Source organism: Globicephala melas, chromosome 1, assembly GCF_963455315.2.
Source record: "Globicephala melas chromosome 1, mGloMel1.2, whole genome shotgun sequence".
Taxonomy (NCBI): domain Eukaryota; kingdom Metazoa; phylum Chordata; class Mammalia; order Artiodactyla; family Delphinidae; genus Globicephala; species Globicephala melas.
Genome location: NC_083314.1, coordinates 123,746,773 through 123,763,956, shown reverse-complemented (window position 1 = coordinate 123,763,956; position 17,184 = coordinate 123,746,773). Strand labels below are relative to the sequence as shown.

At 33.7% G+C, this 17,184-nt stretch overlaps 1 protein-coding gene across 1 annotated transcript in view; it reads right to left on the bottom strand.

Annotated features, from left to right (window-relative positions):
• The window catches only part of LRRIQ3 (leucine rich repeats and IQ motif containing 3), a 235,164-nt gene that overhangs the window by 210,917 nt on the left and 7,063 nt on the right, over positions 1 to 17,184 (bottom strand). Inside the window, exon 3 of the mRNA XM_030865955.2 lies at positions 2,930 to 3,178. Coding sequence (XP_030721815.1) covers positions 2,930 to 3,178 — 249 coding nt within the window. The remainder of the gene's footprint in view (positions 1 to 2,929; positions 3,179 to 17,184) is intronic.

The window sequence follows — 17,184 nt, the reverse complement described above, 5'->3', positions numbered from 1 at the left end:
CCACAGACCTTCAATTTATAAAAAATGCAGTATCTGTGAAGTGCAATAAAATGATGCCCAATAAAATGCAGTATGCCTGTATATGGAAAACCCTAAATACTGCACAAAACTATTTATTAGAACTAATAAATAAAATCAGTAACATTTCAGAATACAAAATCAATACACAAAATTATGTTGACTTTCTACACATTAAGTATTAACTATCAGAAAGAGAAATTAATAAAACAATCCCACTCACAACTGCATCAAAAAGAATAAAATGCCTAGGAATATATTTAACCAAGGATGTGAAAGATATGTACACTGAAAACTATAAGACATATTGAAAAGAAATTGAAGAAGACATAAATAAATTGAAAGATACTCTGTGCTTGTGAATTGCAAGAACTAATATTGTTAAAACGTTGATACTACCCAAAGCAATCTACAGATTCAACACAAGCCATACCAAAATTTCAGTGGCATTTTTCACATAAATAGAACAAATAATCCTAACATTTGTATGAAATTACAGAAAACCTCAAATAGGCAAAATGATCTTGAGAAAGAACAAAGCTGGAGCCCTCACACTTCCTGAATTCAAGGATATTACAAAGCTATAGTAAAAAAAAAAAAAAAAAACAGTATGGTACTGGTATTTAAAAACAAACAAACAAACACATAGGTCAATAGAACAGAAAGATAGCCCAGAAATAAACCAACACATATATGTTCAATTGATTTACAAAAAAGGAACCAAGAGTATACAAGGGAAAAGAAGAGTCTTGTCAATAAATTGTGTTGGGAAAACTGGACAGACACTTGTGAAAGAATGAAACTTGACCACTATCTTATGCTACACACAAAAATTAACTCGAAATGGATTAAAGACTTGAACACAAAATCTGAAACCATAAAACACCTAGAAGAAAACATTGGTGGTAAGCTCCTTGACATGGGTCTTGGCAATATTTTTTTTGATTTGACACCAAAAGCAAAGGCTAAAAAAACCAAAGCTGAGCAAGTGAGATGATGTCAAACTAAAAAGCTTCTGCACAGTAAAGGAAACCATCAATGAAATGAAAAGGCAACTGGGACTTCCTTGGTGGTCCAGTGCTAAAGAATCCACCTTACAATGCAGGGCACGTGGGTTCGATCTCTGGCCAGGGAACTAAGATCCCACATGCCGCGGGGCAACTAAACCTGCATGCCACAAATACTGAGCTCGCGCACCTCAACTAGAGAGCTTATGTGCCACAAACTACAGGCCCATGTGCTCTGGAGCCCACGTACCACAATGAAAGATCCCACATGCTCAACAAAGATCTCGTGTGCCGCAACCAAAGACCCAACGCAGCCAAAAATAAATAAATCTTACCAAAAAAAAGGCAACCTACTGAATGGGGGAAAATATTTGCAAATCATATCTGAGAAGGGGCTAATATCCAAAATACATAAAGAATTCACACAATAGCAAAAACCCAAACAATCCAACTAAAAAATGGGAAGAGGATCTAAGTTAATGTTTTTCCAAAGAAGACATCCAATGGCCAACAGGTACATGAAAAGATACTCAACATCACCAATCATCAGGGAAATGCATATTAAAACCACAAATTCAGTCACCTCAAACCTATTAGAATAGCTATTATCAAAAAGACAAGAAATAACAAGTTGGCAAGGATGAGGAGAAAAGGGAACCATGTGCAGTGTTTGTGCAATTGTAAATTGGTGCAGCCACTATGAAAACAGCAAGGAGGTTCCTCAAAAAATGCAAAATAAAGGGCTTCCCTGGTGGCACAGGGGTTGAGAGTCCACCTGCCAATGCAGGGGACACAGGTTCGTGCCCCGGTCCGGTAAGATCCCACATGCCACAGAGCGGGTAGGCCCTTGAGCCAAGGCCGCTGAGCCTGCGTGTCTGGAGCCTGTGCTCCACAACGGGAGAGACCACAACAGCGTACTGCAATTAAAAAAAAAAAAAAAATCAAAATAAAGCTTCCATATGATCCAGCAATTCTACCTCCAGGAATTTATTTCAAGGAAATGAAAACACCAGCTCAAAAAGACACATACATCCCCATGTTCACTGCACCATTATTTATAATAGCCAAGATGTGGAAGCAAACTAAGTGTCTATCTATAGATGAATAAGTAAAGAAAATCTTGTGTGTATACACAGTGGAGTACTGCTGACTCATAAAAAAGAATGAAATCATGCCATTTGAAACAAAATGGTGGATGTTGAGAGCATTATGCAAAACGAAATAAGTCAGACAGAAAAAGACAAGTACCACACGATCTAACTCATGTGGAATTTAAAAAAGCAAACAAACAAAAACCAAACTCTTAGATACAGAGAACTCATTGGTGATTCAAAGACAGAGGGGGTGGGTGAAATGGTGAAGTTGCTGAAAAGATACAAATTTTCAGTTATAAAATAAATGAGTCCTGGGGATATAATATACAGCAGGGTGAGTACAGTTAATAATACTGGATTATATATTTGAAAGTTGCTAAGAAAGCAGATATTAAAAGTTCTCATCACAAGGAAAAAATTGTAACTCTTTGGTGATGGATGTTAACTTGACTTATTGTGATCATTTTGCAATATACACAAATATTGAACCATTATGTTTTATACCTGAAATTAATGTAATACTATATGTCAATTATATATCATTAAAAAATTAAGAAGTCAAGAAGCAGTCTTAAGACTATGGATTTAAGAAGTAAACCAAATCACATACTGTTGGTCTAGATATTTTAAATAAAAAATGTTTGCTTATACTTAAAATTTTTGTGCTTATATATATTTTTTATTTAGTTTTGAATTGTTTATATTTCACATATAAGACTACCTGGGAGAAATACTGTACATAGATAACATAAGTGCTTATTAAATATCAACTTCATTTATATGCAGATAACTGAAACGGCTATTGCTTACGTGATTTCCATGGAGATCGAGTTTGACTAATTTTATACAACTCTGAAGTGGACGAATATCTGTAATAAAATTGTTTGAGAAGATGCACACTCTAAGAGAGATACAAGATTGAAAACTTTCCATAGATTTTAAATGAAGGCCACTGAACTTCACAAAAACAAAATCTTTTTGATCTTCTATTATATTTTCATTATAGTGACTCCATTCTCTATGATTGGTTAGCTCTTCTGTGACTGTTCCATGAAACATCTAGGAAAAATGGGAAATTTTGAACGTTTTTTTTCAACTTTCAAAAATAAATCTATATGAAAAAAATACTTTCTAATAGACAGTGAGAATAAATGGGTAGAAAAGTTAAAATTTTTAAGAATATAATTTCCATAAAACCTTCTATCCCAAAGCATTTTAAATATATAACATGTATATAATTACAACTCAAAAATGTATTATTTCTCTCACCAATGAAATAATCAGTAAAAGGAAGAAAAACTTTCTTTTTCCTGAAATACTTAAAGAACATGAAATTCAGTGAAATAGCTGGGATAAAAACATCACCTCTAGGCAATATAACTAAAACAAACATAGAAAACTATACCCCTCAGACTTCCCCCATGGTGCAGTGGTTAAGAATCTGTCTGACAATGCAGCAGACACAGGTTCGAACCCTGGTCTGGGAGGATCCCACATGCCACAGAGCAACTAGGCCCATGTGCCACAACTACTGAGCCTGCACTCTAGAGCCTGCAAGCCACAACTACTGAGCCCGCATGCTGCAACTACAGAAGCCCATGCTCCGCAACAAGAGAAGCCACCGCAATGAGAAGACCGTGCACCACAGCGAAGAGTAATCCCTGCTTGCCGCAACTAGAGAAAGCCCATATGCAGCAACAAAGACCCAACATAGCCATAAATAAAAAAATAAATTTATTTTTTAGAAAAGAGAAAACTATACCCTAACATACCTTGTATAATAATTTTGGTTAAAAGATGTTGTTAAATAAAGAACAGCATTGAATCATAAATCCCCAAGTTAGGAGAGTGATCATCTTTGTGAGAAAGGCTGATAAATGCAGCTAAATGAAATTAAGGGGCAATAAAGGGCTACAAGGATGATTCAACAATGTAAATCAATCACTGTGATAAACCTCATAAATGGAATGAAGGATAAAAATCATATGATCATATCAACAGATGCAGAAAAATCATTTGAAAAAATTTAACATCCTTAAATAAAAACTCTAAACAAAGTGGGTACAAAAGCACTGCAATTCAGCATAACAGAGGCCATAAATTATAACCCTGCAGCTAACATCATACTCAATGATGAAAGGTTGAAAGCTTTCCTCTAAAATCAGGGAAAAGAAAGTGCCCACTCTCACCATTCCTATTCTACACAATACTGGATATCCTAGCTGGAGTAATCAGGCAAGAAAAAGAAATAAAATCAGAAAGGAAGAAGTAAAATTGTCTTTGTTTGCAGATGACTTGATGTTATATACAGAAAATCTTAAAGACTCCATCAAAAAACTGTTAGAACTAATTTAAAAATTCAATAAAGTTGAAGGGCACAAAATCAACATGCAAAACTCAACTGCATTTTATATTTGTTAACAATGAGCTATGTGAAAAAAATAAAGACAATCCCATTATAATAGCATCAAAAATACTCAAGTACTTAGGAATGCATTTAAACAAGGAGGTGAAAGATCTGTACACTGAAAACTGTAAGACATTAATGAAAGGAATTGAAGAAAACAAAAATGATTGGAAAGCTATCTTGTGTTCATGGATTGGAATAGTTAATACTCTTAAAATGTCCCTACTACTACTCAAGTCATCTATAGATTCAGTGCAATTCCTATCAAAATTTCAATGACACTTTTCACAGAAATAGGAAAAGCAACTCTAAAATTCATATGGGACCACAAAAAAAAATAGGAAAAATAATCTTGTGAAAGAACAAAACTGGAGGCCTCATACCTTCTGAATTCAAAACAACATATTACAAAGCTACAGTAATCAAAATAGTATGGTACTAGCATAAAAACTGGCACATAGCTCAAGGCAAAAGAATTGAGAGCCCAGAAATAAACCCATAAATATGCAACAACAATATCTGACAAAAGAACCAAGAATACTCAATAATGAAAGGACAGTATCTTCAAGAAATGGTGTTGAAAAAACTGCCTAAGAATGAAATGTTCACATGCGAAAGAATAAAATTGGACCCCTGCCTTACACCACTCACAAAAATTACTGGATGGGGCTTCCCTGGTGGCGCAGTGGTTGAGAGTCTGCCTGCCGATACAGGGGACACGGGTTCATGCCCCGGTCCGGGAAGATCCCACATGCCGCAGAGCGGCTAGGCCCGTGAGCCATGGCCGCTGAGCCTGCACGTCCAGAGCCTGTGCTCCACAACAGGAAAGACCACAACAGTGAGAGGCCTGCGTACCACAAAAAAAAAAAAAAAAAAATTACTGGAAATGGGTTAAAGACTTAAATGTAAGAGCAGAAACCATAAAACTTCTAGAAGAAAGCTTAGGGGAAAAAAAGTTTCTTTTACATTCATTCATCCTGGTAATGACTTTTTGGATATGACACCAAAAGCAAAGGCAACAAAAGCAAATACCAACAACTGTGGCAACAAACTAAAAAGCTTCTGCACAGCAAAAAAAAAAAATCAAACAATCAACAGAATAAAGAGGAACCTATGGAATGGGAGAAAATATTTTCAAATCATAGATCTGATAAATGGCTAATTTCCAAAATATAAAAGGAACTCATACAAATCAGTAGAAACTGATAATAACAAAAACAACAACCTGATTAAAAATTAGGCTAAGTACCAGAATAGATATTTTTCCAAAGAAGACATATAAATGTCCAACAGATACATCAAAAAGGTGCTCAACAACACTAATCATTAGGAAAATGAAAATCAAAACCACAATGAGCTATCACCTCACACCTTTTAAAATGACTATATTCAAAAAGACAAGATTACGTGTTGACAAAGATGTGGAGAAAAGGGAACCCTTATACACTGTTGGCTGTACCAATGTAAACAGTATAGAGGTACCTTGAAAAATTAAAAGTGGAACTACCATATGACATAGTAATCCCATTTCTGGGTATATATCCCCCCAAAATGAAGTAATTATCTTGAAGAGGTATGTGCATCCCCATGTTCTTTAGTCCCAATGCCTAAGTCATGGAGGGAACCTAAATGTCCACTGACAGATGAATGGCTAAAGAAAATATGATATCTATTTTATATACACACACAGAATGGAATATTATTCAGCCATGAAGAAGAAGGAAACTGCCATTTTCTACAATATAAATGCCACTGGTGGCCAAAATGTGGTGCAAGAAATGGGGAGATGTTGGTTAAAGGGAACAAACTTCCAGTTATAAGATGAACAAGTTCTGGGAATATAATGTACAGCATGGTGACTATAGTTAAAAATACTGTATTGTATACTTAAAAGTTACCAAGAGAGTAGATCCTAAAGGTCCTCAAACACACCGGAAAAAAAAAAAAAAACATAATTATATGTGGTGATAGATGTATTATGAACCTTACCATGGTAATCATTTTTGCAATGTATATATGTATTAAAGTATCATATTATACATATTAAACTTATATAATGTTATATGTCAATTATATCACAATAACCCTGGAAGAAAAGATTTCTAAGTACAAATAATTAGGTATGTCTCATTTAGATTAATATTTGTTGTTAATTCCTTGAAATCCTTCCATTTGAATTCTCTACAACCAATATCCAATGTCCTGCAAAAAAGAATACACATTCTTTTTTCATTTATTTACACTGTGTAACAAAGCACCCCTAAACCTACTGCCTTAATAAAAACACCATTGATTATTTCTCAGGTCTGTGGCTTAACTTAGTTCAAGTGGGCAGCTCTTTTTCAAGGGATGTTGACTTAATAAGATTCAGTCTTGTGGGGCTCATCCAAACTAACACCTACAAGGTGACTAATTTACATATGTGAAACACTGGCAAGGAGAGCAGGAAAGTAGGTTCAGCTGGAATGCTGGGATATACGGGTCTCTCTCACCATACTATCCCAAGGTCTCTCCATCTACACCAGTACTCACAATGTCATCCTCTCACAGGTCTATTCATGTGTCTCTGTAATAGGGAAGTAAGACTTTCTATATGGTTGACTCAGGGCTCCAAAAAGTATAAACACAGAACCTGTAGGGCCTTCTGAAGGTTTAGGCCCATCTGGCAGAGCTTTACCTCAACCACATTCTATTACTTAGAGGAAGTTATTCTGATTATTTGAACTAGTTTATAATGTAGTTAGAGAAAGAAGAAAATAAAATATAAGTTGTTCTGAGCTTGGTGACCTCAGGCAAGTTATGTATATCCTCAATTTGTTATGTATCCAAATTATGTTCCTCAGTTTCCTCATCTATAAAACACGGATAGTAACAGTATTTGATGGAAATAATTGTTATGAGGACTAAATGAGTTGGCCTGAAGGCTTTAGAACACTGTCTGGCACATAGCAAGCACTGTAAAATGAGTATTACTTAATAAGGCAAATACCTAGCTCAATTAACAACTCAACATAGACTGCCCCTTCAAAAAGTAAGTTAGGGCACTTCTAGTTTCCAGTCCAACATATAAGGAGCTTAGAAGTTGTCACACCATCCTAAAAAGTAAAAGCTGAACAAAATGAAAAAAATCAACACATCTTCTTAGATTCCTCAGAAAAGGGAGGTCACACAGAGAGTCAATACCCCCAAAATCAGAGAGACAGTTAAATGGATATAGAGATTCAGAACTTACAGGAGCAGAAACTCACCAGCAGAGATCTCTGGAGGACCCAGTGCCTCCCAGGTAGGAAATACTGAACTATAACTGACAAGTTACTGCAGGCACAGTGTTGACAACTCTGAGATTAAAAATTCCAGGAAGGCCTAGTCAATGAAGGGACCACCTTGCTTTTGTAAGATTAACATCCAGGAGCTCTAACAGGTCCTCAGGGTGAATACTGGACAAAAATCCACTCATGCTTCCATAGGGGAGAGGAAATAAATAATTTTGAAATACACCAGAGAATTCTGTTCTTAATAAGGCCTGCCCTCAAGAGAAACTATTTAATGGACACTAAACAACTGAGGTTTTATCAGAGCCTAACTGACGTGGGAGAAGAGAAATACTCAACTCCATCTCCCTCTAGCCTTCCATTTGGAGGAAGGGAAACACCCAACTCCAGCCCATTCTTGCTATCTTGCCCACCTAAGAGTAAGGAAAACTAAGAAGCACTTGTGAAATCCACAGCCCAGGGGCACAGGCTCATTAAAAGACTAAGACCTTAATATATAACCATAGAATACTTCTTTTCTACCCACACCTTACCACCACACCACACCAGTATTTTATAAGAGTTCCTTCTACCAGTACATCATTTCTGGCTTTCAACAAAAATTACAAGGCATACTAAAAGACAAAAAACACAGAGTAAGCATAAGAACCAATATCAGCTATGGCAAAGATGTTGGAAATATCAGACTGGGAATTTAAAACATCTATGATTAAACATGCTAAGCACTTGAATGAAAAAAAGTAAGAACAGATGGACAGTGTAAGGTAGAGAGATAGAATTAAAAAAGAATAAAAAAATAATGCTAGAGATCAAAAATACTATAACAGAAACGATGAATGCCTTTGATGAGCTATTTTAGTAGATTGGACGTGGTTGAGGAAAGAATCTCTGAGTTTGAGAATATGTCAATAGAAACGTCAAAAACTGAAAAGTAAACAGAACAAAGACTGAAAAAAGCAGAACAGAATATCCCAGAACTGTGGGATAACTACAAAAAGTGTTCAATATGCATAATGGAAATACCAGAATGAGAAGAAAGTGATAAAGGAACAAAGGAGCATAAAAAATATTTGAAACAGTAATGATGGTGAAATTCTTCAAATTAATGTTAGATACAACCTACTGATCAAGTAAGCAGAAAACACCAAGCAGGAAAAAGGCGAAAAAAATACAACTAGACATATCGTTTTAATTTCAGAAAATTAAGGATAAAGGAAGAAATATGAAAGATGACATAGGAAGAAAACCTCTTATCTACAAAAAGGGAAAAATAAGAATTATATCTAACTTCCCCTAAGAAACTATGCTAGCAAGAGGAGAGTGGAATAAAGTATTTAAAGTGTTGAGAGGAAAATCCTGCCAACAAAAAAATCTATACCTTGTGAAATGATTCCTCAAAAGTGGATGAGAAAAAAAGACTCTCAGACAAACAAAACTTGAGGAAATTTCTTGTCAGTAGACCAGCCTTAAAAGAAATGTTTAAAATAGTCCTTTAGAGACAAGGAAAATAGTATAGTTCAGAAACTCAGGTCTACATAAGAAAAAGGAAGAACACTAGGGCAGGCACAAGTGAAGGTAAAATAAAAATCTTTTATTTTTCTTATTCTTAGTTGATATAACAGGTAAAAGTCTGTTCAAACATTAACAGCAAAAATTTATTTGATTATATATGCACACATATGCTCAGTTGACACTTGAAAAACATGGCTGTGGGTAGGGGTGAAGACCCTTACACAGTTAAAAATCATTTGTCTCTCAGTATCCACAGCGGATTGGTTCCAGGATCCACCACAGATACCAAAGTCCATGGATGCTCAAGTCCCATAGTGAGCCCTCCACAAAACTATCCAAGGTTCTGCATCTGTGGCTTCAACCAGCACAGATTGTGTAGTACTGTATTTACTGAAAAAAAGAAAAACATAGACGTAGACCCAACAGTTCATACCCATGTTGTTTAGAAGTCAACTATATATTTTTGTATAAGTAACTATGCTATGTATAAATGAAATGAATGAGAGCAAGGATACAAGGAACAGGAAGGAAGAATCAGGAATTTTTTTTTTATTACAAGATATTTATACTACATACGAAGTAGTATAGTGTTATGTGAGAGTGGATTTGGATTATTGCAATCTCTAGGGAAATGGCTTAAAAAAAGAAGTAAAATAGGTATGCTAAGAAAAGATAGAAAATAGAATCATATACAATGCTCAATTAAAATCACAAAAGGCAGAAAAAAATGGAAGGCTAAAACTGGTACAAAGAACAAGAGCAATAAATAGAAAAGATTAACAAATACAGATATTAATCCAACTATATAATCACTTTACAGTAAGTCCCCTACATATGAACAAGTTCAGTTCCAAGAATATGTTTGTAAGTCCAATTTGTTCATAAGTCCAACAAAGCTAGCCTAATTACCCAACTAACACAATTGGCTATATAGTACTGTACTGTAATAGGTTTATAATACTTTTCACACAAATAATACATAAAAAACAAACAAAAAATAAAGAAAACATTTTTAACCTTACAGTACAGTACCTTGAAAAGTACAATACTACAGTACAACAGCTGGCATACAGGGGCTGGCATCAAGTGAACAGGCAAGAAGAGTTACTGACTGGATGAGGGAGAGGAGGTGGAAGATAAGGGAGATGAAGGATCATCAGCAATAGGAGATGGAGGGCAAGCTGCAATTTCACTCACACCTGATGTTGATGGCTCAGGTTCTGGTTCCTTGCTAGATTCAACTCTATCTACCCTTTTGAAAAAATGATCCAGTGATGTCTGGGTAATAGCTCTTTTTTTCTCATCATAGATGACACAGTAGCACTGGATTGCATCCTGAACGGCTGCTGCAACCTTCATGTACCATTCTATGTTCAGGTCCTGTGCCTCAAAAACTAACAGTGCCTCCTCAAACAAAGAAAATCCCCTTGCCATTTCCTGCATCGTGAATCTCTTCAGTGCTTCAGTTACTTCTTCTTCCTCTTGTCTCTCTTCGTCCTTTCTCTGGGACTCCAGTTCCATCAGGTCTTCACTAGTAAGCTCCTCGTGTTGCACAGCAAGGAGTTCAATGAAGTCATCTTCTTGCAGATCTAGCTCGAAATAAAGATACTGTACTCTATACAACACTGTAAAGTACACAAAGCACTACCACTTGTAGAGGATGCACGCACGTGACAGTGTATGCCAGACACACAAACTAACTTACGTGATTGGACATGTGAACACACGTTTGCACCTATGAAAGTTTGCAACTTGAAGGTTCGTATGTAGGGGACTTAATGTAAATATATCAATAGTCTAAGCATCAAAACAAAGACAGAGTGGATCAAAGTTAGAGTGGATCAAAAACTAGCCCAACCATATGTTGTCTACAGGAAAGCCACTTTATACATGAAGATTCACAAAGAATAAAGGTAAAGTGATTGAGGTGAATCTTAAAACATTCAAAGAAAAATTAATATGAATTCTTCTCAAATTCCTCCAAAATAAAGAAGATGAGGGAACATTCTGAAACTCATTTTATGAGGCCAGAATCACCCTCATACCTAAACAAAACAAAGATATCACAAAAAAAGAAGATTACAGGGCAATTTCCTTGATGAACACAGATGCAAAAATCCTCAACAAAATATTATCAAACAGAATTGAACAATGCCTTAAAAGGATCATACACCATAATTAGGTGAGACTTATTCCAGAGAAGCAGGAATGGTTCAACATCCACAAATCAGTCAATGTGATATACCACATTAACAAAATGAGCAAGAAAAATCATACGATCATCTCAACAGATGCAGAAAAAGCATTTGACAAAATTCAACATCTCTTTATGATAAAAACTCTCAACAAACTAGGTGTAGAGGGAACACGCCTCAACATAATAAAGTTCATATGTGACAAGCCCACAGCTAACCTCATACTCAATGGTGAAAAGCTGAAAGGTTTCCCTCTAAGATTAGAAACAAGACAAGAATGCCCTGTCTCACTTTTATTCATCATAGTACTGGAAGTCTTAATCAGAACAATAAGGCAGGAATAGGAGATAAAAGGCATTAAAATTGGAAAGGAAGAAGTAAAACTGTCACCATTTGTAAATGACAACATATTACATATAGAAAACCATAAGGACTTCACACACACAAAAAAAAAACTGTTAGAACTAATAAAATCAATAACATTACAGAATACAGAATCAATACACAAAAATCTGATGCATTTTTACACATTAATAATGACTTATCAGAAACAGAGTTAAGAAAACAATCCCATTTACAATTGCACAAAAAAGAAAAAAAATACCTCAGAATAAATTTAACCAAGGAGGTAAAAACACCTGTACACTGCAAACTACAACACACTAATGACAGAAACTGAAGAAGGCACAAATAAATTGAAAGCTATTATGTGTTCATGGAGTGCAAGAATTAACATTGTTAAAATGGCCATACTACTCAAAGTAGATTCAATGCAAACCCTATCAAAATCCCAATGGCATTTTTCACAAAAATAGAACAAACAATCCTAATATTTGTATGAAACCATGGAAGACCCCAAAAGCCAAAAAAATCTTGAGAAAAAGGAATAAAGCTGGAGCCACCACATTCCCAGATTTCAAACTATATTACAAAGCTATAGTAATCAAAACAGTATGGTATCAGCATTAAAAACAAACATATAGATCAATGAAACAGAGTAGACAGTCCAGAAATAAAACCACACATATATGGTCAATTGATTTACAAGAAAGAACCAAATAATATATAATGGGGGAAAAAAATTCTCTTCAATAAATGGTGATGAGAAAACTGCACAGACACATGGCAAAGAATGAAACTTGACTGCTATCTTAAATCATACAAAAATTAACTCAAAATGGATTAAAGACTTGAAAGTAAAAACTGAAATCATATAACTCCTTGAAGAACATATAGGTGGTAGACTCCTTGACATTGGTGACAGTATTTGTATCTGACACCAAAAGCAAATACAACAAAAGCAAACATAAACAAGTGGAAATACATCAAACTAAAAATATTCTGTACATCAAAGGAAATCATCAATAAAATAAAAAGGCAACCTACTGGGTATTTGCAAATCATATATCTGATGAGGGATTAATAGTCAAAATATATAATCACACAACTCAACAGCAAAAATGATAATCCAACTAAAAAGTGGGCTGAGGATTTGAATAGACATTTTTCCAAAGAAGACACAGAGTTGGCTAACATGTACATTAAAAGGTACTCAACACAACCAATCACCAGGGAAATGTAAATCAAAACCACAATGAGGTATCACCTCGCACTCATTAGAATGGCTATCATCAAAAAGGAAATAACAAGTATTGGCAAGAATGTGGAGAAAAGGGAACCCTTGTGCACTGCAGGTAGAAATGTAAATTGGTACAACCACTATGGAAAACAGTATGGAGTTTCCTCAAAAAACTAAAAATAGAACTACCATATGACCTACTTCTGGGTACTTATCTGGAGAAAACAAAAACACTAACTTGAAAAGATACCTGGACCCCCATGTTCATTGTAGCATTATTTACAATAGCCAAGACATGGAAATAGTCTATGTGTTTTGTGATGAATGAATGGATAAAGAAGATGTGATGTGTGTGTGTGTGTGTATACACACAATGGAATATTATTCAACTATAAAAATGAATGAAATTTGTCATTTGTGAGAACATGAAAGGACCTTGAGGGCATTATGCTAAGTGAACTAAGTCAGAGAAAGACAAATACTGTATGATCGCAGTTATTCATGGAATCTTAAAAAAAAAAAAAAAAAAAAGGAAGCCCATAAAAACAGATAACAGATTGGTGGTTCTTGTAGGTGGGTAGTGGGGGTTTGGCAAATTGGGTGAAGGGTTCAAAAGGTACTAATTTCCAGTTATAAAATAAGTAAGTCATAGGGAGGTAATGTACAGCATGGTGACTGTAGTTAATAATACTCTATTTCATATTTGAAAGTGGCTAATAGAGTAGATCTTAAAAGTTCTCTTCAAAAGCAAAAAGTATTTTGCATGGTATGGTGACGGATGTTAACTAAACTTACCGTGGTGATCCCTTCTCAATATATACAAATATTAAATCATTACGTATTACATCTGAAACTAATATGTTATATGTCAATTGTACCTCACTTAATACTACAATTGATAGCTCCTCCTCTACCTACCTAAAAGCCTGCTTGTGGAGTGCTGCTAATTTTAAATATGACCATTAAAGAGGAATCCTTTTGTTCCTTTTAGACTCCAATAATTTTACAATTACTTTGTGAAATGTACATAAAAGTATATTATTAAGTTCAAATAATAATATAAAGTTCAAAAGGCAAATTTAGTTTAAGTACAGCAACACATTAGAGAAAGCATCAGGGCTCCAATTACAGTTTCAAAGAAGTTCTAGGCTTAAAAAGAAATCAGTATAAAATGAACTTATTTACAAAACAGAAATAGACCCACAGACATAGAAAACAAACTTATGGTTACCAAAGGGGGAAGGGGTGGGGGAGGGATAAATTGGGAGGTTGGAATTAACATATACACACTACTATATATAAAATAGATCATCAACAAGGACCTGCTATATAGCACAGGGAACTAGACTCACTATTTTGTAATAACCTATAGGGCGGAAAAGAATCTGAAAAAGAATATATCTGAATCACTGTACTGTACACCTGAAACTAACACAATATTGTAAATCAACTATATTTCAATAAAAAATATATAAGTGTGTATGTGTGTGTATATATATATCAGTAAATCTTTCGTTAGTTTGTATTGACTGTAACACTAACTTTAAAATTATCATATATTATTAATCATACTATAAAAACCATGTTTTTATAAAATACAATGTACATCAATTATAAATCTCATCTTTGTTCCCAAATTTTTCCATTTAAAAAACTAGTGGTAAATACACATAGCAACTGTAAGTGCTTATGATTAATGAATATCTAAGTTAAATGTTGAAAAGTAAAAACTCTTTATTCTGTGTATTTAATTTCAAATGAATATATAAAAAATATTTAAAATATTTTTCAAAGAAATGCTTTGTAACTGTGTCAATGACCTTTAGATATCATACCCATCCACTGGAATTTTAGATACCAATAATATAAGTACATTATTTTAAGTTAAAAGTGTATTAAAGTATAATATTAGTTTTGATGATCTATGTTGCAGTACCTTATTTTGTAAACATTAGTTATGACACTATAAATAAGTGGAATGCCAGACAATGGACTCTAGAATTATCATATAAGCTGATATGAAAAATAAAATCATATAAAAGGAAAAAAAGTTTTTTTGAAAAGCAAACTGTAAGGATTATAATTAGTAATATTTTATATCTATTGTGGTTGCAAACTACTTTAGTATGTCTGCAATAGACTGAAATCCATAATATATACAGTAATTATAATTTTAAAATACTTTTTATTTAGCCATTAAATTTATTAAATCAATCCTGTTTTGATGAAGACTTGCTATGATTTTACATCACAGAGAAAATGCTCTTTAAAAACTAAAGAGAGGGGTTTTAGTAGAACAGTCAGAACAGTACATGTCTCCTGGAAAATAAAAATGGAATTTAGTTGGTTTATAAATTAATGTAAATAAGCTTGCTTCTTTGAAACATTACATGCTCATTTCAAATGACATAAAATATCATTTGGAGCAAGAAATCAAGACTCACTTGTAATCAAGACATCTTACTTTTTCCCCTGTAAATATATTTGCTTTCTAAAATTTAGAAAGCTACATATATTTGTTATTAAAAAAAAAGTTTTTGTGAAAAATGCCAGTTTTCAATTTCTGTTTCTATTCCACATTCATTGATTGTAAAATCATAAACCTGAAAAACTAAAGGGTGATAAGCCAGAAGATAGATATAAAACAACCAAAACTAATTAAAACAGCCAGAAAAATACATGGACAGAAATAAGAAAATAAGAAATTAATAAGAAAAATTTAACATAGCAAATATTTGTTTCTTCGCTTAAAAACTTTGGTTAGCATTCATAAAACAGAGTTTGAATATTCTAAAGTTGGGTCATTAATATACTTCTAGTAAGAGTAATAAATAGTGTACTTACTAATTGAAATTTAGTTATTGACTCTCCTAATATATATTCTTCACCACTTGCCCTCTCTATGTCCTGGAAAAAAAACTCATGCTAATATTGGGACAGGTATATTATGATTTTATTACCTGACAGTCATTTGAAATATTCTACAGAAAAACTAAGAGAGCTACAGAAAATCGAAGATAAATTCCTGAAAAAGGCCAGAAGATAAAACATCTTTCTAACATAAGAACAAAGAATTATATTTGACTTCTTCTCAGAAACCATGCAAGCAAGAAGACAGTGGAGTACAATATTTAAAGTGTTGCTAGAAAAAAACTCACCAACCTAGAATTCTGTATCCTCTGAAATTATCCTTCAAAGTGAAGGAGAAATAATGACTTTCTCAGACAAACAAATATTGAGGGAATTTGTTGCCAATAGAATTACCTGGCAATAAATGTTAAAAGAAGTTCTTTAAAGAAAAGGAATATACTGTAGTTCAGAAACTCAGTTCTACATAAAGCAAGGAAGAGCACTGGGAAAGAAAAATGTGTAGGTAAAATAAAAATCTTTTATTTTTCTTATTCTTAATTGATCTATCAGATAACAATTTGTCAAAATACTAATAGCAAACAATGTATGAAATTATCTATGCTTAATTACATATCATATATGTATGAATGCTTATATATAAGTGAAGTTAAAGACAGCAGTAATAAGGGACAGAGGAAGGAATTAGGTTTATTTTCTTATTATAAGGTAGGGTACTTACACTACCTGGGAAAAGGTATAATGTTACTTGAAAATGGAATTGGATTAGTTATAAATGTGATTGCAAACTTTAGGGCAACCACTAAAAAAAGTAAAATAAGAACTATAACCAATATGCTAAGAAAGGAGAGAAAACAGAATCATATACAATGCTCAATTAAAACCACAAAAGCCAGAAAAAGTATGGAAGGCAAAAATAGGAACAAAAAACAACGGCAATAAATAGAAAACAGTAATGAATATGGCAGACATTAATCCAACTATGCCAATAATCATTATGATCATCAATAGTCAAAATGCACCAATCAAAAGAGAATGTAAGAGAAGATTAAAAAAAATTAAAATACAAGACCCACCTATACATTGTCTACAATAAAGCCTACTTTAAATATAAAGACATATAGATTAAAATGATGGAGAAAGATATACAATGTTAATACTAATCAAAAGAAAGCAGGAGTGGCTATATTAACTTCAGACAGAGCAGACTTCAAAGCAAGAAAAGTTATCAG